This window comes from Bos indicus x Bos taurus, chromosome 11, assembly GCF_003369695.1.
Source record: "Bos indicus x Bos taurus breed Angus x Brahman F1 hybrid chromosome 11, Bos_hybrid_MaternalHap_v2.0, whole genome shotgun sequence".
NCBI lineage: Eukaryota > Metazoa > Chordata > Mammalia > Artiodactyla > Bovidae > Bos > Bos indicus x Bos taurus.
The window spans coordinates 24,919,480-24,943,875 of NC_040086.1; the positions used below are offsets into that span (position 1 = coordinate 24,919,480).

General features: G+C 39.7%; 1 protein-coding gene across 8 annotated transcripts in view; it reads left to right on the plus strand.

The window, feature by feature from the left end:
- Window positions 1-24,396, plus strand: part of MTA3 (metastasis associated 1 family member 3) — a 213,327-nt gene that overhangs the window by 93,236 nt on the left and 95,695 nt on the right. For all 8 annotated transcript variants that reach the window (XM_027555113.1, XM_027555117.1, XM_027555118.1 and 5 more), the window contains exon 4: window positions 6,526-6,652. In XM_027555113.1, the coding sequence (XP_027410914.1) occupies window positions 6,526-6,652 (127 nt within the window). The remainder of the gene's footprint in view (window positions 1-6,525; window positions 6,653-24,396) is intronic.

Consider the following 24,396-nt stretch of genomic DNA (forward strand, 5'->3'; position numbering starts at 1 on the left):
TTTTATTCAACTTGCCTCTTCTTTTTTTTTTTCTTGCCAGGCAGGCTTGAGTTGCATCAATACTGAGCTATTTTCAGTCAAATAATATGCCTTCAAACATTTTGGTACTTCTTAAATGTGTCTCTAGACAAAATTTTAACCACCTGCTTTTCTGTATGTTTTGTACCAGCTCACATCATCATTGTGGGCTGATAGTTCATTAAAATGGGGACCTGAGGATGTTTGTTTGAGAATAACCTGTGGAAAACTCTCCTCCTACCTGCCCGCGCCACACCCCCCATCCTAACTAGCATGTAGAAATTATAATTTTGATTAGTTATGAAAAATACCCAGTTCAGGCAAACAAAGTGAAAGTCACTCAGGCGTGTCCAACTCTTTGTGACCCCATGACTATACAGTCCGTGGAATTCTCCAGGCCAGAATACTGGAGAAGGTAGCCTTTCCCTTCTCCAGGGGATCTTCCCAACATAGGGATCGAACCCAGGTCCCCTGCATTGCAGGCGGATTCTTTACCAGCTGAGCCACAAGGAAAACCCCAAAATACTGGAGTGGGTAGCTTATCCCTTCTCCAGGGGATCTTCCTAACCCAGGAATTGAACCGGGATCTCCTGCATTGCAGGCGGATTCTTTATCAACTGACCTATCAGGGAAGCCCTTTCAGGAAAAGAACTGAGAATCAGTAATGACTTTTCCTGTCGGGAGCCGCGTTAGGCATTAATGATAAAATGGAGGCACGGACCCAGACCCCTCTCCTCATTCCACAGGCACTGTCCCGGGATGAAGGAGTTAGGACTTGTAATTCTGACTTGTCTTTTCCTCTCCTCGGCTGAGTTGACTGAAAAGGAATATTAAGGTGCTTATTGCTCTTGAGAGGACCATGAGAAGGCACAAAGCCTTCTGCGGCTGTGCTCAGAGAATAATTCATAAAGTTAATCATTGACATTTGTTTAAGGACTTTTACAAGAGTGTTCCAGGATGAGCACATAGGCCATAGCTTGAGGCCATAGGAGGGATTGCTGTCTGAAGCCTGTTTGTGAGGAAAATGTTTATGGCAAAAGAGTTTGCTGAATTGAGGTCTAAGGAATAATTAAAATAGTTAGAAGCTAAAGATTCAAGGAATGTTGTAGTGTTAGCATATTCTACTATAGCTTATAGAAATTAGGGACTTTAGAGATATTATTAGCTAGAAGCCCTTTCTAAGAAATAGTAAATTTAGGATACTAGGGGCAAACAGGATGTAGAAAGATAAGAAATAAACTGAGGAATGTGGTATGCAGCCCAGACATTAGCATGAGTTACAGTGTATTCACAAGGACACATGAGAAAAAGTAGATAAGAGAATCGCTGAGGAAGGAACTCCTTTTGAGGGGCAACAGTGATTTATGGAGACAACAAATCTGGGTTAGGGGGAACTGAAAATGTCAAATCTCTGACCTAATGCTTTTGTAAAAGTATAAAAGAGAATCTTAAGCTTGAAATAAATATGCAGTGCAAGAAATATGAATGAGAGGCTGCATTGATACTCGCGGACACCCCTTCAGCCTGATTCCCTGGCTGCTGGAGCTGGACTCCGGCATTTTCCTCGCCTAGGTTCCGACCCTCTTTGTTCAGGTACCTGAATGTGTGTGGCCTCTTGTGGCCCAGTTACGTGTCACATGCCCAGTCTCTAAAGTTTTGCTGTGGAGATTAATCTGTACCCCATACCTGGATGCTCTCTTTCTTCACTACTCAGCTAGTTTAATTTCTTCTCTGACACCTGCTTCCCGGGCATTGTTTCTGCTAGCCTTTCCTAGCCCCTTTCAGGCTGTGTGTGTAGTTAGCCTTGCTGAGCTCTGGGGCCGTGGATTCTTTCTCATCCTGCAGTCTAAAGCTTTGAAATTTGTAGGACCCTTGCTGGGTTGATCTCAGTTAAGTACAGTGATACTTATTTTATAAATAAATAAATTTATATTTATTGTTTGTTAAAGCTTCACACAATCCCTTGGTGTGGTTTCTTTCTGTATTCTGTCTGCAGTTTATGACCCTAGTGCCTCAGTGCCTAATAAACTGCACTGAAGCATTGCCAACTGGTATCAGTCTCTTCTGCTGCTGTACTGTTTATTGTGGGACTTCTACTTTAATAACTTTTAGAAGGTACCAAATTTGATATTCCATCAAGGTTGGTAAATGGTTTTAAAAAATTATAAATGTATTACCATGGACATGGTTTTTTGATGATAATCAGATTTGATCTTTTAAATTTTTTGTTGTCTAAATGTCAGTTTTTGCCATTATGGTTTGCTTAGTGTTTTTAGAATGTTAAAGGATGGGAGTCATTCTTGTTCGGAAGCCAATATAAATATATACAAAAATGTAAATGAAATTTAACTAGCAAACTTGAGAAAATGAGTTTTAGATGCTGTTTTGGTGATTTCTATGTTTGCTTAGGTTAAACTTAAGAAATTTTATTCCTTTTCACCCAATATCAAGAGATTGTACAAGAAAATAAGATTTGCTGTTGTTACCATTATTTGTAGAGCTTGCTGCTATTTTAGCCCTATAGGGTATACATTAGAATTCGGTTAGCTGTGTTTTGTGGAACAACAATTTATCAAGTCCTAATTAGGTGAAGAGTATAATTTCGTATGTGATATTTGCTGGTGCTAATAGTGCCAGTGCAGCGATAACTTCATTGATCTCCACTGGTGAAATGCTATTATACTTGCAAGTAAATGGCTCTTTTAGTGTTGCATTTCTATTTAAGTAGTTAATTATAAAGAACATTCAAAGAATTTTAAATCACATTATTCAGTTTTTGAGCTCAGTGGATCTTTTTCTAAATCAGTTTTTAATTTTTGCAAGTTCATTTTCAATTTAGAGTTTTAAACGTTTGAGGGTAGAAAACATTTGATACTTAGTCTAGTCGTTGCCTTCATACCATTTAAAAGAACAACAGCTAGAGGGTCACATATGATAAAATTTCTTGTGGTCCTGGATCCTTATGTAAGGAATTTGTAAGAAAAGGTTGTGAGGAGCAGAAATATGTTGCTGTTAGTGCGTGTTTTGCCAGTCAGTGTCCAAAAATTAAAGCCTCTGAGGCCACACCTTGGGCTTTACTTCCTGTGAGAGAAGCCAGCCCCGCTTCCTTGACTCTGAGTTTTCAATAGATACACAGTCTGTACTGTTCCCATAGATACACAGTCTGGTCTGGTCCAAGGAAGGCTGCAGAGCATCTGAACCTCTGCAGGTATGCATCCCAACAAACTGGAAGATTCTTAAAGAGACGGGAATACCAGACCATCTTACCTGCCTCCTGCGAAACCGGTATGCAGGTCAAGAAACAACAGTTAGAACCAGGCATGAAATAACTGAGTGGTTCCAAACTTCAGCACCCCAGGCTGCATCACCATCTCCCAGAGTTTGCTCAAACTCATGTCACCATCCATAGTGATTATGGAACCCAAGAAAATAAAGTCTGTCGCTGTTTCATTGTTTCCATATCTATTTGCCGTGAAGTGATGGGACTGGATGCCATCATCTTTGTTTTTTGAATGTTGAGTTTTAAGCCAACTTTTTCACTCTCCTCTTTCACTTTCTCAAGAGGCGCTTCAGTTCCTCTTCGCTTTCTGCCATAAGGATGGTGTCATCTGTATATCTGAGGTTATTGATATTTCTCCCAGTAATCTTAATCCAGCTTGTGCTTCATTCATCCCAGCATTTCTCATGATGTAATCTACATAGAAGTTCAATAAGCAGGGTGACAATATATAGCCTTGACGTATTCCTTTCCCAGTTTGGAACAAGTCCATTGTTCCATGTCCGGTTCTAACTGTTGCTTCTTGACCTGCATACAGGTTTTGTAGGAGACAGGTAAGGTGGTCTGGTATTCCCGTCTCTTTAGGAATTTTCCACAGTTTATTGCGATCCAGACAGTCAAAGACTTTAGAGTAATCGATGAAGAGAAGTAGATGTTTTTCCTGGGATTCTCTTGCTTTTTCTGTGATCCAATGGATGTCTGTATTCCTAACACTAGACATCAGAAATGAAAAAAAATGGTAAAGAAGTTCATATTTATGGGTATAATAATACATGCATTGATGATGAAGCAGCAGCAGTATGATTCCTTATAGTAGCTTCCTGTGATTGTGACTGCTTCACAGGAACCTAGCCTATACTTAGGGCAAGTACGCTATTGGAAACATTGTTGCATTAAAAAAAAAATCACTTATCTGTGATAATATGCTTATGAATAGTTTTTCCAAATACAGGAGAGAGGCATAAGTGTTAGTCACTCGGTCGTATCTGACTCTTTGTAGCCACGAGGCTCCTCTGTCCATAGGCAAGAATATTGGAGTGGGTAGTCATTCCCTTCTCCAGGGAATCTTCTCGACCCAGGGATCAAACCTGGTTCTTCTGCATTGCAGGCAGATTCTTTACAGTCTGAGCCACCAGGGAGGCCCCTGCTGCTGCTGCTAAGTCAAGTCAGTCATGTCCGACTCTGTGTGACCCCATAGACGTCAGCCCACCAGGCTCCGCCGTCCCTGGGATTCTCCAGGCAAGAGCACTGAAGTGGGTTGCCATTTCCTTCTCCAATGCATGAAAGTGAAAAATGAAAGTGAAGTCAGTCAGTCGTGTCCGACTCTTAGCGACCCCATGGACTGTAGCCTACCAGGCTCCTCCTTCCATGGGATTTTCCAGGCAAGAGTACTGGAGTGGGGTGCCATTTCCTTCTCCGAGTGTAGCATAATTAATGGTAATGTAATTCTTTGAAAGGAATGTTGTAAAATGCTAAGAAAACTAACATAGTATTAATTTTTATTAAATATCACTCACCTCATGCCTGTGTAAGGTTAGACTAGTATCTGCATGTTTTATGAATTGATGAACGCTTTTATTAATTTTCTTGATTGATTGATTTACTTTAATTAATTGTTTATTTTTGGCTAGTTCTTTGTTTCTATGCGAGGGCTTTCTCTAGGTGCAGCAAGTGGGGACCACTCTGTAGCTGCGGTGCCAGGGCTTCCCTGCCCTTGCGGGGCTTCTCTTGTGGAGCACAGGTTCTAGGGCCTGTGGGCTTCCTGGTTGCAGAGCGTGGGCTCTGTAGTTGTGACACTTGGGCTTAGTTACCCTGTGGCATGTGAGATTTTCTTGGAGCAAGTGAACCTGTGTTTCCTGCATTGGCAGGCGGATTCTTTACTGCTGAGCCACCAGGGAAGTCCTTACTTGATATTTCTAAGCTACAGGGTTCATCTGTAAATATTTTCAATTGTTGCAAACCTCCAGAAAATTTCCAGTATATTGTATTTAAGTCTAGATAAAAGTGGACCCGTTAAGTTCAAGCTCATGTTGTTCAAAGGTGAACTTGGTTCAGTGAATGCAAGTTTGACCTTACTCTGCTTTCAGAGTTGACAGTTGACCGTGTAGTTCTAGGTTGACTGTCATGTCTCCTCTTGGATGGCGTTGCTCTGTCATCTTAGCATGCGGTATTGCTGTTCATCTGTGATTCCAGCGCAGATTCTGGTTTCTTTGGTGTGCTTATACTTCGTTCCTGTAAATGGTGGTAGTCTTCTCATGGCATTACTTAAAAAAAAAGTTAAGTATGCTGGTAATTCAGTCAGGACACTCGTTCTTACTGGACACTTAGTAAGGGGAAATTTTCTTGAATCATTTCTTTGGTAAGTCTTTCCTTCTCTCCCTTCTCCCCTCCCTGCACCACTCCCCCTCCACACACACCCAAAAGACATAAGAGAGTCTGTTTTCTTTATTGTTTCTTTCTGGAACTTTTATTAGTTGGATGTTGGACCACATGAATTCTTCTTTAATTTTTTAATTGGTTTTCAGTTGTCTTAATTTTGGGGAGATTTCATTAGTGTTGTCTTCTAATTCTTCTATTAGTTTTTTTTTTATTTGTGTTATCAAATTTGAAATGTGTTAACACTTTGTTTTCTGATTATACTATTTTTAAATGGAGTATTCTGGGATTCAGTTATTGTATTATAGACAGACTTTTGATGCTTTTCTCCTGCTTTTTTGATCTCACCCCACTTTTCCCTTCTCACAATACTTGGTAGCTTCAAGGATTGAGTCAGTACATGCTCTGTGCTACACTTCTCCATAGCATCCCTTTCTGTACACACATAGATTGTCACTTCCTCCTCGTGACTGTGTGTAGTTTATTTTTTTTAACATCTCCTTTCCATCTTCTAAAACTGTTATTGTTGAGAATCTTCCATTGTTGCTTCATTTTTTATTGTCATTGAAATGTTGGTATATTTTCATTGCTATTTTGGTGTGATTTCTTGGGGGAAGAAAGATACATAAGATATATGCATTGTTTCACCTGCCATCTTAAAATTGGAGTTCTTCCTTTGAGGCCTAGGTAACTAAATGTTATGGTTGTAATTCATATTGCAAGTTAAATGTGTAAGTTTAAAATCAAATTAATTTGAACAAAATATTGAATTAAAGCCTGATTCAGTCTATCTTAATAACCAAAATAGATAATACAGTTTGTAATAATGCCTTTTTTGAATTTTATTTGTGTAGAAGAAATTGAGGAAGAATCTGAAACAACAGTTGAGGCTGACTTGACCGATAAACAGAAACATCAGTTGAAACATAGGGAACTCTTTTTGTCGCGCCAATACGAATCTCTGCCCGCAACACATATCAGGTAAGAACTGTTTAGAAGTTGGTCTGATGTTTTGAGTAATACTATGACAATTGAAAGAAACAAAACTAAAACAACCTTTGGGAAGCATTTTCCAAACTCAACAATCTTGCTCAAATCAGTTCACTAAGGGCTTCATTATGTAGTCTTATCTTGAAAATTTATAGTTTATATTAGCATTTTAAAGCCCTGCACATGTTATGCAGTCAGGTAACCATGTTGGCTTTTTAATCTGGACTTTTCCAATCGTTTAAGTTATCTATTAGCATCTTGCAGAACAGTGTCCAGCAGACACCATTTTGGGAAATGCTGGTCTTCTCCAGATTCCTAGAAAAAAATATAGTTATTAGGGTCCAAGAACTAGAATCCAAGATCTGGTTCCCAGACAAGTGTCTCTTGACTTTGTAGGATACAGGACCTTTTATTTATTTATTTTGGAGGGCCTCTGGGATGAAAACTTTCTATTCTTTACTGCTCACTCACTTGCATCTGCTCTGGGCATTGATGGAATGAAAAGTGAAATTCAGTCCCTGGTTTGTATTTGGGGAGAATGGTGGTTGGTCTTTTCATCTGCTGGTGGTAAGATTTAGGCATAGATGAAGGTCTTTTTAAGTGTTGTCTGCAGTAGGTGCATCTTAGAGGTATAACAGAATGTTTGAACTCAGAAAACAGGCAGTTACTGACTCTCAGTGTCAGAAAGCTTCAGAAGGAGTTGGCATTTACTCAGCCTTTGAGAGATTAGGGGGCATCTTTCAGGTAAAAGGAAACAGGTGAGCATGGGTGTGGGCAGGGAGCAGCTTGTGCCCAGGGCGGTGGGTGTAGGGGGATGCGGTGTTTTTGTCCCCTTGTGTTAAAGAAGTTCCTTCAACTTTTGTTCACAATCTTTATTCTTTTATTCAGCCCTTCACTAGTTATGCTTGTCTTTAAAGCTGTTTATATATGGAAATAAAACGTAATAGCTTTATTTAAAAAAATTGTCCCTTCCTCTTTAGTCCTGAATGTCGATATTGTATCTAAGTGTCTTCTTCGGGCTCAAACACATTTGGAGAATTCCTGAAACTCTGGTTTGGTCTTCACAACACTCCATAATTCCCCTGACCTTTGTTTATCTTGTACTTCTCTTTTCAGAAATGGACGCAGAGATCTTCTAAGACAGGAAATGTATGACTAGATACATACTAGATGAAAAGATACTAGAATCTCTTTTTTCCAAATCTTTTCAGAGAGCTTGATTCTCCTCAATAGTTAACATCATATATAATTTCTTTTTTTTTAGTTTTTTTAGGGAGCACTGTGCTTAGATTGGTGAGAGTTAGTATTAATATGTTCTGTGTGACTTAGGGTCCTTTGTTAGAAAAGATAATCAGGCCAGATAATGTGGGAACAGTCATTTAACCTAAAAATAGGGGTATTTCAAAAAATAGGAAAGTAAGTTACTTTTTGCTGAAAGAGATGAAACATGAATACATATTTTACAATTTTCTTAAAGATACAGGTAACTAATAAATGCTGAAGAGCCATATGCATTTATCATTTAATTGGAAGAAGCTAGAATATAAAGATTCATTTTAAGCTCAAGAAGTTATGTGGCCAGTCATAAGACTCTTGCCAGAATGAGAATCTGACAAATGGTTTTAAAAATGTATCCAAAACACACAAGTATATTTTTAATTTACCCTCCTGATAGCTTGGAATCTGTTTATAAGAAATGTTGGTTTCCTTTAACAGATTGCTTGGAATGGAAAAACTAGTGAAGTATTTTTCATCTTTCACAAAGACTGAGAGAGTATATTACAGTGGAATTATCAAGACATCCCTTTGTTGAACATGGAAATTACATAGACTACACGATCATTCAGTCATGTTGAACACATTTTCTGAATATATTCTCAGTTAGGGAGCTCACTAACTGCTTGATTAAAAAAAAACAAGGTCCCCAGCTTGTAAACTTAAGGAATTTACCCTGTGCCATTCTTTTGAATTATGAGGAAGAGATATAGACATTTGAGGCATTTGTTTTTGGATTTTTTTTGTTCTCAGAGTTGAGAGGTTGTAGTGTTTTCTCACCTTTGGCTCTCATTTTCAAACAGCTGAATGAAATTAGGGGCAGTCTCTGGCCAGAGCACGACACCGTGCTAACCAGCCCTCATGTTGATGTAGAGCAAGTGCACTTTGGAGTGGTCTTGACATTTTGCTAATATTGAAGTCATACCCTATCTGTTGTGCTGTAACAGGAGAAAATTACTGAAGTCCCATTGTTCTTTGGCAGCACAGAGGGGTAATTTGATGAATACTGGCTTTTTATTCTCAGAGACATTATCGAGTGCCCAGAATCTCCTTGGTGCTGTGTGGAACAGAGGAGAAAACCTGACTGAGGCATTCCTAAGGTCTTTTTTAGTTTTTGTGATCTATAACATTAACCAGATGCTACAGACTTCCAAAGTGGCCGGAAGAGACGACTTTTCAGGACTTCTTTTCATTTCAATGAAAGAGAATGAATAGGACCAGGACAGTTCTGGGTGGAGTTAGCGATTCACCTTTTGTTTGTGAGATAGGTGGGGTTTGAACATGAGAAGTCCTTTGGAACATTATTTGGGGAGTGAAGGCCAGAGACAGCATGCTTCCTGCATAGTGCCTTAGGTCACTAATAATAGATTGTATGCTGCATGGGTTATATAAAGCACTGTAAAATGTATTTTTATGCTAGTTAGACCCATCATAGTGTGTGGGTGTGTGGGGTGTGTGTGTGTGTAAAATACTGTGTTCAGTTATATACAGTCCATGTTTATTGAACTTGGCTTTTAAAAATTGTAATATTTATTGAGCCTTTATGATAAGTGTGATTCCATTTGCTTTACATGTATTTTATTTGATCTTCATGATGAGTTTGTAATGTGTGTATCAGAGATAGAAAGCTACATTTTAGTAGCTTGTTGGGTAGATAGGCTCTTTAATTTCCTATTTCTTTTTTCACATAATGTTTTTTGTTTACTCAAGTTGAATGGTCAGAATTGCATTAAAAACTGAGTGAAGCATATAAACTATACTGTTATACAGTGTTAGGATATAAATAGTGACTGGGAACTAGCGACTTGATTGAGTGCCTAAGTTTGTGGATGTGTCTTGCATTTGGTCCAGTGTCACTTTTTCCTTACCTTGAAAGCACAAAGCTTATTTTTTTTAAAAGCTAATTACAGCATTGTATATGTAGTGATTAATACCACTTCTCTGCCTCTAGGGTAGCCAGTTAGTCATATTTAATTAGCACTAATCCTTTCCTGCTTGCCAACCTTGGGATCTGGGTCACAGCCTTTGAAGTCATGCTTCATTGTGTCTTAAAAGGATTTTGTTAGCTACCTGTTGATTATTGGCTCCACCGTGTCCTGTCATAAGGGCTTTTGGACTGGATGATTTCTCCAAGTCTTGTTATGAGCAGTGAGTAGTGATAGAGCAACCATTATATCTGTGTCGTTAGACCTGGCCCTTGCTCAGAACATCACTGGTGAGGATCCTGCCTTCCTCATTGCTTAACCTTGACAAAATCCAGAGAAATTCTTACAGAACCTAAATTTAGTGTCAGTAGTAGGTCTTCAGGGCTTCCCTGGTGGCTCAGTTGTTAAAGAACCTGCCTGCAATGAGGGAGACCTGAGTTTGATCCCTGGGTTGGGAAGATCCCCAGGAGGAGGGCATGGCAACCCACTCCAGAATTCTTGCCTGGAGAACAGGCTGGGGGCTGAGATCCATGGGGTCCCGAAGAAGAGTCAGACACAGACACGACTTGGTGACTAAGCACGGGATAGCGCAGTAGGTCTTAAAGATAGAGATGCACATAGTGTCAAGCTGTCTCTTAATGACAGGGTGCTTCAGAGAAAACCTTACATTCTTTTTCCTCTTAAACAATTTTTAGCTTGGGATTCCAGAATGTGATTATGGTTATCTCCATCCTCACCATCATTGCGCCATAGAAGACTGGCTACAGCCACAGTTTATAATGAACTTTTCTTGGTTCAAGCAATGCTATGTTGCTTCTGCATTCTCACCTCCAAAATAAGGAGCTTTCTTAACTCAGTTAAAAAAGTATGTTAAGCAGCTGTTAAAAATCTTGAGTTTTATGTGTAATGTGTCTAGGTTCTTCACATCAGACATCATCTTGGAGTGTAAGACTCTAGAAACTCATTATCTCTTTTCTTTCTCCTGCTTGCTGTGGAACACAGTACCCAGTAGTCAGTCAGACTTTGAAGTTTTCATAGTTTTCATTTAATTTTATTTTTGTCCTTTAAGTAAATAAAAATCATCAACAGAATAATCTTCTCTCAAGTACTCCTAACCTTAAATGAAGTTTTAGGTTGTGTGCCTTTCTCTGTTTGTGAAAATTAAAGATTGATGTATGGAATCCCAGGTTGCTCAGGACTCTGAGGGAAAGTGAGATATTCAGAGTGAACATCGAGCTTTTATATGCAGGGCTAGGCTGAGCATAGGAAGTCTATTCTGTATACATATTATTCGTCACCAAACAAAATGAATTTACAAGCCATATATAGCAACCATGAGAAAGGGGGAAATGGAAGAATTTCTAGCCAATAAGAGGTATTTGGGGGGTGGGATACTGAAGTTCTTGTCTTAACACCCAGTGTTGATGAGGACAGGGAAACAGATAACTCTTAGATATTCAACTGTTAGTATAGTCCAAGAAATAAAATTTTAATGTGTGAATATCCTTTGACCGAGCAATTCCACTTTTTGATTTTATCTAACAGAGGCTCTTAGGAAAGGGTGTAGAAATATATATACTGATACGTTCATTGAAGAATTGTTGTGTGTACTGAATTTTAAAGATATTTGTTGCAAATAAATGAGATTTTCATTCCTAAGTATGAGTCTGCATCATAAACGTAAATAGGAACTTGGTATTTGATAGATTTCAGGATTATTTTACTATCAGAAAATGCAAGCAACTTTCATATTTATGCTTTTCTATATTTTTACCTTTTTTGAAGTGAGACCATTTTAGGCATATAATGGAAGAAGTAGTACTTAAAAATTTGTCTATTAGATAGGGAAAATGCCAGTTTTGTGTTCATTTTAACTCCATGCCCTGCCTGACAATCTGGCTGGTTTTAATGAAGACAGAATAGGCAGGAATCTACTAAAAACTAAAATCTTCTTTATCCCCCCTTCCGCAGTAGTAGTAAAGTGGTAACATTGGCTACTGTTATATTAGCTACATTTGATAGCTGACCTATAGATTTAGGGGTACATTTTCCAAATATTTTTTTGCAAAATGCTGTTTCCTTCGACAATTATCGTGTCAATTCACATTCCCATCACAGTACATTATGAATATGCCCATTTTGCTGTTTCTTGAAAAATACTGCATATTAAAATTGAATATTACTACATATTAAAATTGTAAAATAAACTTTTATTGTTTATTTTATGATAATGGAAGAATTATAATTTACTGTTGAAATAGGGGATAAAAACATGAAAAAAGATGCAGACACAAACCCCTGTAATCTCTCCACCCAGCGCACTGACATTTTGGTGTGTCTCCAGTGTGTTTTTCTTTTCTTATCTTGTGTGCGTTCTTTGGGCTTGGACTGTGCATTGTTGGGAGTTTACTGTATGGCAGAGGAGCTACACTCCCCAAGTGCAGCTTCTTCCCTTGTTAAGTGGTGTTTATTCTTCAGTGCTGCTATTGTCATCTTTGCTCTTTCTAGGTTGGTTTGTTTTTAAATATGTGAGAAATATGGTTGGAAAATGAATGATGGAACAGTAGGAGGAGAGGGGGAGGACAGTTAAATAAAGGCTGGAAAAACTCCATTCTTGAGACATTAACAGACATGCCTGATAGGTTTGATATAGCTGAAGTAGTGGAATGAGAGTAACAATACTTTGGGCAACTGCCTGGCTGTCCAGTGGTTAGGAGTTGGTGCTTTCACTGCTATAAGTGTGCCTTGCACAACCCCCCCCCCCCCCCCCCCCGCAAAAAAAAGAATACTTTGTCATTCAGAAAGACTGATGCTCATTCAGAAACCAGTCCAAGTGTTACTGTCTTGGACTGGGCAAAGATTTCTCAGGATCATGAAGATATTCTGTTTTCTTGAAGCAGCTCTGTTTTATGTATATGGTGTGAATAGAGGTCAGTTAAAAGCTAAGTTTAAAAAGATACGATTTATAATATCATCAAGCAATATCAAACACCTAGGAATAAATTATAAGAAGGATGTCTTTAAAAGAAAAAGAAAAGGAAAAGATGTATAAAAACTCCACATAGAAACTATGGAGTATTGCTAAAGGAATTAAAGACTTAGTAAAGTAAATGTGTAACAATATGTCTGTTTTTCCCAAGTTGATCTAAAGATTCAATGTAATTCCAAAGAAAAACTTAGCAGGGTCCTGTGTGTGTGTGTGTGTGTGTGTGTGTGTGTGTGTGTGTAAATTAAGAAGCTGAGTCCAAAATCTGTGGTAATGGAAAGGACCAAGAATATTTCAGAGCATGGTTCGTATTCTTCTGGGTGTCCCCCCATACACATTCAGGAGGGGCCTTGGGAGATCAAAACTGTTTTCATATCAACAATAAGATGTTACTTACCTTTTCCCTGCATTGATTTTGCCAAAACAAAATGATGTGCAAAAGCAATGGTGGGTTAACTGCTGGCACCAAGCCAACTGGAATCAAGTCATTGTCACCAAACTGGACTGTAGATCACTGTACTGTATGTAATGCCTTTAAAAAAAATTGAAGAAAAATGTACACAACATATTAAATATTGTATAGTATACAGGGCACATTAAGAGGTCACACATCTTTTTAGTGTTCCATGTACTGAAAGGAGAAGTATGCATGAATCACTTTTGCTGTATATGCAAGCGTGATGGTTATTTTGAGAAAAAAACTCATGGTCTTGTTTGAAATATGAGCTGAACTATTAAATAGCCATCTTTGTCATGGAACACCATGTTTGCCTGAAAAAGCCACTGAGAGATGGACTATGTTTTTTTTTAAGACATGACCATTTGGTGGATGTTTTTTGAAAATGAAGTAAACTAGTCACTCATGTGAAAACATAGTTGTCTGTTAAGCCAGACATTGAAGAGATTTGTACAACTGTAAAATAATGCCACTGTTCTCATTAATTTTGGAGGGGAAAATATAGTAATTAATAGCAAATATTTGCTAATGTGTAATATTTATTTTATTTTAAATTAGTTGATGTTAAATTTTAAATTTTAATATCTATCTAAGGTAAATATTGATAGATATAACCCACAAAAAAAGAAGTTCTTTGAAATCCTCAATAGTTTTTAGAAATATGAAGAGATCTTGAGATCTAAAAGTTTGAGAATCATGATAAAGTCAGTCTTTAAGAATAAAAATTTTAGAGGCTTATATCATTTGATATTAAGACACTTGTATAGCTACAGTCGGAGAAGGCAATGGTGACCCACTCCAGTACTTTTGCTTGGAAAATCCCATGGATGGAGGAGCCTGGTGGGCTGAGGTCCATGTGGTGGCGAGGAGTCAGACACGACTGAGCGACTTCACTTTCACTCTTCACTTTCATGCATTGGAGAAGGCAATGGCAACCCACTCCAGTGTTCTTGCCTGGAGAATCCCAGGGACGGGGGAGCCTGGTAGGCTGCCATCTATGGGGTCGCACAGAGGTGGACACAACTGGAGCGACTCAGCAGCAGCAGCGTAGCTACAGTAATTAATGTAGGATAGTATGGGTAAGTGGATTGTGAAATAAACCAGTGGGGTAGAATAGAAAAGCCAGAACAGACTTGCATATGTAGCACAAGTTGATAATTTGATGAAAGCTCCATTGCAATGTGGGCTTCCCTGGTGGCTCAGGGGTAAAGAATCCACCTGCAGTGCAGGAGACCCAGGTTCGATGCCTGAGTTGGGAAGATGCTTTGGAGAAGGGAATGGCTACCCAATCCAGTATTCTTTACTGGAGAATTCCCATGGACAGAGGAACCTGGCAGGCTACAGTCAGTCCATGGGACAGTGAAGATTCAGGCACGACTGAGTGACTGCCACACATACACACCTGGAGTTCCATTAATCACAATTTGTATGGAGTAGTGATGTTCTAATTATACTGTTACTTCTTCATATACTAGTTGGAAGGCTTCTGTGCTTTTAGTTATGACTCTTAGTTTTAGTTTTATGTTTTAGTGTATAACAACAGCTGCTGCCGCTGCTGCTAAGTCCCTTCAGTCGTGTCTGACTCTGTGCAACCCCATAGACGGCAGCCCACCAGGCTCCACTGTCCCTGGGATTCTCCAGGCAAGAACACTGGGGTGGGTTGCCATTTCCTTCTCCAATGCATGAAAGTGAAGAGTGAAAGTGAAGTTGCTCAGTCTTGTCGGACCCTCAGCAACCCCATGGACTGCAGCCCACCAGGCTCCTCCGTCCATGGGATTTTCCAGGCATGAGTACTGGAGTGGGGTGCCATTGCCTTCTCTGGTATAACAACAGCAGAGGCTATCAACTTTTATCAGACTCAATCTCTGTTTTACGTATTTCTTTAAACTTCGTATGCTATTGTGGAATGAAATTCATAGATTAGTACTACATATGTGGTACGTAATTTGGCTTGGAATTGAATTTTGTTTTGGAGATGACTAACCCCATTGTCCTCAAATATCTATTGTCATTGAAAGTAGTTTATATCGCATAGGTTCTCCACACTCTGCATATTACCCCAATTTCCCTTCATTTAAAGCTTAAAATTCTCTTACCCATTGTATTCTGCAGTTTCAGTGATGACCTTGGTGGTGAGGTGGTTGTGGTGGTTTAGTCGCTAAGTCGTGTCCGACTGTTGCAACCCTATGGAACCTGCCAGGCTCCTCTGTCAATGGGATTCTCCAGGCAAGAATACTGGAGTGGGTTGCCAATTCCTTCTCCAGGGGATCTTCCCAACCTAGGAATCGAACCCAGGTCTCCTGCAACACATGCAGATTCCTTACCAATTGAGCTATGAGGGAATCCCTGGTGGTGAGGTAGATGATTTAAGTTGGAAGACAACTGGCTTTATAGCTGAGCTTTTTTTCCCTAATATTTTATATATATTTTTCTCTTTGCCAGTGGTTTTGGCCTTTTTAAAAATTTAGTACAGCCTTTGTATTATTACTATTTTTTTTCTTGAGATAACAGTGGCATCTAACATTATGTAAGTTTCCTATGTACAATATTCTATTTCTACTTCACTATGCACTAATGCACTTACCACTGAAATTTAATTTCTGTTACCATACAGTTGATTTCCTTTACCCATTTCAGCCTCCCCGGGCCCCTTTCCCTCCGGTAACCACTCTTCTTTTCTCTGTATCCATGTGTTTGGTTTGTTCCTTTATTTTGTTTTTTGTTCATCTGTTTGATTCCACATATGAGTGAAATCTTACAGTATATGTCTTTCTCTAATGTATTTCACTTTCACAGTACCTTCAAAATCCATCCATGTTGTTGCAAATGGCAAGATTTCATCTTTTTTTATGGCTGATTGGTCTTTCCACGTAGCTCAATTGGTAAAGAATCTGCCTGCAATACTAGACACCTGGGTTCTATTCCTGGGTCAGGAAGATCCCCTGGAGAGGAAAATGGCAGCCCACTCCAGTATTCTTGCCTGGAGAACCCCATGGATAGAGGAGGCTGGAGAGCCACAGTCCATAGGGTCTCAACAGTTGGACACGAGTTAGCACTATCTTTCTTTCTTATGGCTGATTAATATTCTGTTGCATATATATCATACATTTTAATCCATTCATTTGGTGATGAGCACTTCAGGTGTTTCCATGTTTTGGCTATTATAAATAATCCTGCAGTGAACAAGGAGTGGGGAATACACATATTTTCAAATTAGTGTTTTTATAATCTGTGGATGAATTCCCAGAAGTGGAATAGCTTGATAACATGGTAATTCTATTGTTAATCTTTGACGAATCAACATACTATTGGGTTGGCCCAAAAGTTCTTTCAGGTTTTTCCATAGCATCTTATGGATAAGTGAACTTTTTTGCCAACCCAAAATGGTAAAGACTGTGCCTGCAATGCAGGAGATCTGGGTTTGATCCCTGGGTCTAGAAGATCCCCTGAAGAAGGGAATGGCTACCCACTCCAGTATTTCTGCCTGAAATTCCATGGACAGAGGAGCCTGGCAGGCTATAGTCAGCCCATGGGGGTTGCAAAGAGTTGAATGTGACTGAGCAATTAACAGTTAATATTTTCCATAGTGGCTGCACAAAATCCCATGAACAGTGCATGCTGCTGCTGCTGCTGCTGCTAAGTCGCTTTAGTCGTGTCCAACTCTGTGCAACCCCATAGACGGCAGCCCATCAGGCTCCACTGTCCCTGGGATTCTCCAGGCAAGAACACTGGAGTGGGTTGCCATTTCCTGAGTCTTCCATGAGGGTTCCCTTTTTTCCACATTCTTGTCAACACTTGTTATTTTTTGCCTTTTTGATAATAGCAGTTCTAGCTCTAGCATGTGTGAGGTGATACCTCATTGTGGTTTTGATTTGTGTTTGCCTAGTAATTAGTGATGTTGAATATCTTTGCATGTGCCTGTTGACCATCTTTATGTCTTCTTTTGAGATTCATCTCCTCTGCCTGGTGTTTAATCAAATTGTTAAGTTTTTTTTGTTTAATTGTTTTTACATTAGACCTCCTAGATTGATTGTCTCCTGTTTTTGTTTTGTTGTTTTGTTTTTTTATTTTTTAAAAAACTTGCTTATTTGTTTTTTGTTTTGAGCCAAATCTTTGAATTTTATCTTCTATCTGGTGGTGTTTTAATTTTGGAAACATTTTTAAATTTTTCAACCTTTTGTCTTCTGCATGTTCCTTTTCATTACATCCTATTTTTGTTTTATGAATGTACTATCCTCACAAATGTTTTTAAACATTCTGATTGTATCTTCAAATTTCTCCTTGTTGTGTAAGTCACCTCTGTTTCCTCTAGTTTCAGGTTTTTTAAAAAAGTTTTTTGTATTTATCTTTTGTTCTGTAATCTTTTTGCAAATATTAGGTGATTCATAGCTGTCTATACTTACATAAAACTAAGGGAATAGCGAGGCTAAACAGGAGCCACATTTATATGGACAGGCTGCTGGTAGACTTCTTTCTGTTAGGCTGTATAATGGGCTTTTCCAGGTTCTGTTCTTAAGACTGGAATTTTCCTTTCTGGTCTGTCTTTCTCTTTGTAAAAGCCCACAGTATTTCCTGGCAGTCTTGATGCTGAAAACTTGGCCTCTGTGTACTGGTGCCAAGTTGAATCTTGGAGACAGAGTTTTGGGTAAGATAGAAAAGAATAGCCTTATTGTTTTGCTAGGCAAAGTGGGGACACAGGGGACTCCTGCCTTCAAAAACTGTGTGTCCCATCCTGGAAGGATCTGACGAGGGGTTTCATGGCAGTGGTTCAAGGACTTCCCTGATGGCTCAGAGGGTAAAGTGTCTGTCTGCAATGCAGGAGACCTGGGTTTGATTCCTGGATTGGGAAGATACCCTGGAGAAGGAAGTGGCAACCCACTCCAGTACTCTTGCCTGGAAAATCCCATGGACGGAGGAGCCTGGTAGGCTGCAGTCCATGGGGTCACAAAGAGTTGGACACGACTGAGTGACAGGACCCGACCAAGGATGGGATTGCTGACAAGTTTAGGATGTGGAGCAGGGCCTACATTCCTTTAATCTGGTTTCAGATAGTCTCTTGATGAGCTGCTCTGATTCCTTTAATCTGGTCTCAGATGGTCTGGGGCTTCCCAGGTGGTAAAGAACCTGCCTGCCTGTGCAGGAGACACAGTTTCTATCCCTGGGTTGGAAAGATCCCCTGGAGGAGGGCCAGGGTCGCAAAGAGCTGCATGTGACTGAAGCAACCTAGCAGGCAGATGGTGTACTCTGGAATGAAGAATGCTGGCATTTTCCATTTTGGGGATTTTAGTTGTGTAAAGAGCTCAAAAGTGATTTGTTACCTATATCCTTTGAGGTGGAACCAGGACCCTGCCCCAAGACTGTGCTATTGTTTCTTGACTGTGCCTCCGTTGTCTGTGTATACCCTTCCTTCACTGATTAGCAACTGTTTGAATCTGCCCTTTGGAACTCAGGGAAGGTCAAGGAGGCTGGAGTCTGTTCCTTCAAACAAGCAACAGGGGACTCAGAGGCTTCTGTTCCCAGGAGCTCTGCAGAGTCCCGCTTTGTTCACTGTCCAGTCCAGGTACTAACTAGGTTCAACCCTGTGTAGCTTCTGAGATCAGATGAGATTGGATGTGTTTTGGGTGATCCTTTCCTAGATAATGGAGAAGGAAATGGCAACCCACTCCAGTACTCTTGCCTGGAACATTCCATGGACTGAGAAGCCTGGTAGGCTACAGCCCATGGGGTCGCAGAGTCGGACAGGACTGAGCAACTTCGCTTCGCTTCCTAGATAAGACTGGAATGTCTTTAGGGCTCTGCTGGGTAGATCCGTTTCGTTTTCCCTAGCATCAGGTCACTGTGCCTGTTTTAGACCTTGTCTCAATTGTTGTTTGTTGTCTGATTGTATTAAGTAAAATAGACCAATGCTATGTTTAATAGTAATAATGTTAAGTGGGCATTTGTGCCTTATTATGATCTTAGTGAAAATATCTCTAGTGTTTTCCTATTAAAGTGCTCATCCTGGGCTTTGGTTTGCTGTGCTCAGTCTGTCTTACCTGTCTATCTTCAAGAATTTTTTGACATCTTTGATGTGCTCATGACCTTCTTATTGTACTGATTTTAGGTTCTTTTGTTTCTAATGCTCTTGCTATTGTTTTAAAGGCATCTGAGAAAAAAGGAGATAAACCCCTGGGCTTTGCCTGTCATTTATTCATTATTATTGTGAGACTCCAAGTAAAAATACTTTGCAATATTGGAGTTTATCTCCTTGTATGTCTTTGTGAAACTAGTTATGAAATTGTTTTGGAAATGTTTTGTGACTCTGAGTTATTCAACATTAAAAAAATGTTTTCATCCATTTTAAGAGGTGTAATCTGAAAATCTTTTGGTTCATGCTTTACCTTGAGTAGTTAATTTTTGAAGGTAGACTTTTTCTCTAGGTGGTCATACGTATCAGAAACTAATGAACAGAAAACAGTTAGCTATATGAAGAATCTATTTAGAAATAAAATCATATGGGGACTTCCTGGTGGTCCAGTGGTTCTCCTACAGAGGGTGTAAGTTTGATCCCTGATCGGAAAACTCAGATCCGTCATGTGGCGTGGCCAAAAGACAAAAACAAAAGGAAAAAAAATGTTCCAAAGACTGTAAAACTATAGTTAGTAGTGTTACCAAACAAAATTTGTGTACCCAAAATAGTGGGGTCAAATAAAGGTTCCAGTTTGGAGCAGTGAAAGGTTTATTGTAGGGCCAAGGAAGGATAATGAGCGTGGCTCATGCTCAAAAACCCAGAACTTCCCAGTGGATTATGGGGAGTTTTATAGCAAAATTTGGGGTGAGGGCTGCAGGGCATACAGTGGTTTTCTTCCGAGTGGTTGATGGTGAGATACCAGTGTTGGGGTCCTTTCATGGACTGGAACCTGGTGGTCCAGAGTCGATGATAAGAAAGTGAAAGAGAGAGCTGGAGGGAGGGGGAGAGAGAGAGAGAAAGAAAGAAAGAAAGAAAGACACGGGGACCCAAGCTCTGATGGAGCAAAGGTGCTTTATTAGCAGAAATGCAGGTGTATATATCTTTCGTAAGATGATTACTCAGCTATTACACAGGATGAAACTTTATCAATAGCCACAATGTGGATAGTCTAATACATACAAGGTCGCTGACGCTGAAAAGAGTCACTGAAGGGAGTTACAGAAAGGAATCCAAGCAGATACTGTTTCTCATGATCTCAGTCCTGAGTGCAGCTCTACTCTTTCCTGGAATAGGAACTGATAAGAAGCAGAAAATCCTTGAGAAACAGCACGTAGGAATCCTCCTGTTAAACATTCCCTGACACCAGAGCAGTGCTCCAAGAATCTTGCACTCAGCCTAAAGTTGCCGTCCTCCACATGGGTGTGGGGGACCTTGGTTCCTACAAACGAACTCAAAAATACTCAAAAATATTATTCTATGTATTCCTTGAGGTGGAATCTGGATCCAGGGTTGCACTGTTGTTTCTTGACTGCTCCTCTTCTGATTCTGCATTTCCTCCCTTCCCTGATTAGCTACTATGTGGATGTGTCCTTTAGGATTCAGGGAACCTCAGGGAAACTGAGCCATGCTTGGTTTCAGTAGATGGAGGTTGATGGAAATAGATTGCCATGGTGAATTTATGAATTACTGAGATTGGGCATAGTTACCCAATTTGGATTAATGCTTGGACTAACCTACGATCCAAAAGCAGTGAATTTGTTGTCAGGATTAAGGAAAACTGATTTGGCCCTCATTTATAAACTTGAACATTTTGAGGGGAAGGGATACATAATGTATATAGTTCAGAAATAAAAATGTGGGGTAAATAATAAAATGTTCCTCTTCTATACAGTCCCCAGCTCATAAATGTTCCTAGAATCTTATGTTTATTTCTAGAAACAATGTGTATAGAAGCAATGAGGTATATGTGTTAGTGTCTTTAAGTAGATAGTGAAATAAATTATGACATTGTTATGTTGTGCTTGTCAAGTCCTAAAGATGTGTCTCATTCAGTCCAATAGCTGTTTTATATTTCTAATTTATTCTTGTTGTTCAGTTGCTCAGCTGTGTCCGATTCTTTGCAACCCTATGGACTGCAGCATGCCAGGCTTCCCGGTCCTTCACCATCTCTGGGAGCTTGCTCAAATTCGTGGCCAATGAGTTGGCCATCCAACCATCTTGTCTTCTGTTGTCCCCTTCTCCTCCTGCCTTCAGTTTTTCCCAGCATCAGGGTTTTTCTAATGAGTCAACTCTTCACATCAGATGGCCAAAGTATTGGAGCTTCAGCATCAGTCCTTCTAATGAATATTCAGGATTGATTTCCTTTAGGATTGACTGGTTTGATCTGCTTGCAGTCCAAGGGCCTCTCAAGAGTCTTCTCCAACACCACATTTCAAAAGCATCAATTCTTCAGCACTCAGCTTTCTTTATGGTCCAAATCTTACATCCATACATGACTACTGGAAAAACCATAGCCTTGACTACACGGACCTTTGTTGGCAAAGTAATGTCTCTGCTTTTTAATATGCTGATTAGGTTGGTTGTAGCTTTTCTTCCAGGGAGCAAGTGTCTTTTAATAACATTGCTGCAGTCACCATCTGCAGTGATTTTGGAACCCAAGAAAATAAAGTCTGTCACTATTTCCATTGTTTCCCCATCTATTTGCCATGAAGTCATGGGACCGGATGCCATGATCTTAGTTTTTTGAATATTGACTTTTAAGCCAGCTTTTGCACTCTCATCTTTCACTTTCTTCAAGAGGCTCTTTAGCCTCTTTGCTTCCTCATAAGGGTTGGTGTCATCTGCATATCTACAGTTATTGATATTTCTCCTGGCAATCTTGATACCTGCTTATGCTTCATTTTAGTTCAGTTTAGTCACTCAGTAGTGTCCGACTCTTTGTGACCCCATGGACTGCAGCACACCAGGCTTCCCTGTCCATCACTAACTCCTGGAGCTTACTCAAACTTATGTTCATTGAGTTGGTGATGCCATCCAACCCTCTCATCCTCTGTAGGCCCCTTCTCCTCCCGCCTTCAAACTTTCCCAGCATCCGGGTCTTTTCTAGGGAGTCAGTTCTTCCCATCAGGTGGCCAAAGTTTTGGAGCTTTAGCTTCAGCATCAGTCCTTCCAGTGAATACTCAGGACTGATTTCCTTTAGGATTGACTGGTTGAATCTCCTTCATCTAGCCCGGTATTTCTCATGATGTACTCTGCATATAAGTTAAATAAGTAGGGTGACGTAAAGAATAAGCAGGGTGATAAAGCTGACCGCCAAAGAATTGATGCTTTTGAATTGTGGTGTTGGAGAAGACTCTTGAGAGTCCTTTGGACTGCAAGGAGATACAACCAGTCAATCCTAAAGGAAATAAGTTGGTGATGGACAGGGAAGCTTGTGCAGTCTATGGGGTTGCAAAGATTCAGACACTACTGAGTGACTGAACTGAAGCAGGGTAGCAATATGTAGCCTTGACGTACTCCTTTCCCAGTTTGGAGCCTGTCTGTTGTTCCATGTCCAGTTCTAACTGTTGCTTCTTGACCTGCATACAGGTTTCGCAGGAGATGGGTAAAGTGGTCTGGTGTTCCCATTTCTTTTAAGAATTTTCCACAGTTTGTTGTGATCCACACAGTTAAAGGTTTTGGCGTAGTCAGTAAAGCAGAAGTAGATGTTTCTCTGGAACTCTCTTGCTTCTTCTGTGATCCAGTGGATTTTGGCAATTTGATCTCTGGTTCCTCTGCCTTTTCTAAATCCAGCTTGGACATCTGGACGTTCTCGGTTGACATACTGTTGAAGCCTGACTTGGGGAATTTTGCGCATTACTTTGCTAGCATGTGAGATGAGTCCAGTTGTGTGGTAGTTTGAACATTCTTTGGCATTTCCTTTCTTTGGGATTGGAATGAAGCTGAACTTTTCCAGTCCTGTGGCCCCTGCTGAATTTTTGAAATTTTCTGGCATATTGAGTACAATACTTTAACAGCATCATCTTTTAGAACCTGAAATAGCTCAGCTGGAATTCCATCACCTCCACTAACTTTGTTCGTCATGATGCTTCCTAAGGCCCACCTGACTTTGGACTCCAGGATGTCTGGCTCTAGTCCAGTGATCGCACCATTGTGGTTATCAGGGTCATGAAGATCTTTTTTGTATAGTTCTTCTGTGTATTCTTGCCACCTTTTTTTAAACATCTTCTTTTCTGTTAGGTCCATACCATTTCTGTCCTTTACTGTGCCCATTGCTGAGTTTTCCATCTTTGTTGGCATATTGAATGTGTAGCACTTTCATGGCATCTTTTAGAACTTGCAATAGCTCAGCTGGAATTCCATCACCTTTACTCACTTTGTTCGTAATCCAATAATTGATGGATATTTGCTTCATTTTAGTCTTTTACTGTTACAAATAGTACTGCAAAGAGCAAATCTGTGCCTAGGTCATTTCACATGTTGAACTATGAGGTTGTGTACAAATTAAATTACAAAGTAAAACAGTAGAAAATGTCTTAATTATATTTTTTGTATTTGTATTTCTTTCTTCATGTTTCTATATTGGTCAAAGCAGGGGAATTGAACTGAAAGGATTTGTAATTTGTGAATTTATGATGTCTCTATTGAGACCTTTTTAAAATCTTCAGAGAAAACAAATTTTTACAGACTTGTGTCTATTGATAATTAAGTAGTAATGAAACCGTAACTCTGATTGGGATTTGAATTTACCGTCTTTTAATGAGATCACACACCTTGTATCAGGCTTAATGAAGCTGAAGTTCTTGATGTCTTATAGCAGAAAGAATTCAGTGGGAGACAAAGTAATAGATAAGAAGTGGATTTATTTAGAAAGAAACGCACTCCATGGTGTGAGCCATCTCAGAAGGCGAGAGAGGCACAGAGTATGGGTTTGTCAGTTTTTATACGTGGGGGACGGGGGGGTGGATATTTCATAGGCTAATGAGTGAGAGGAGTATTCCAACCATTTTGGCAAGGAGTAGGGATTTCCAAGCCAGGCTTCAGCGATACGTGAACCGTGAATTTCCAGATGTTCAAACTGGTTTTAGAAAAGGCAGAGGAACCAGAGATCAAATTGCCAACATCTGCTGGACCATCAGAAAA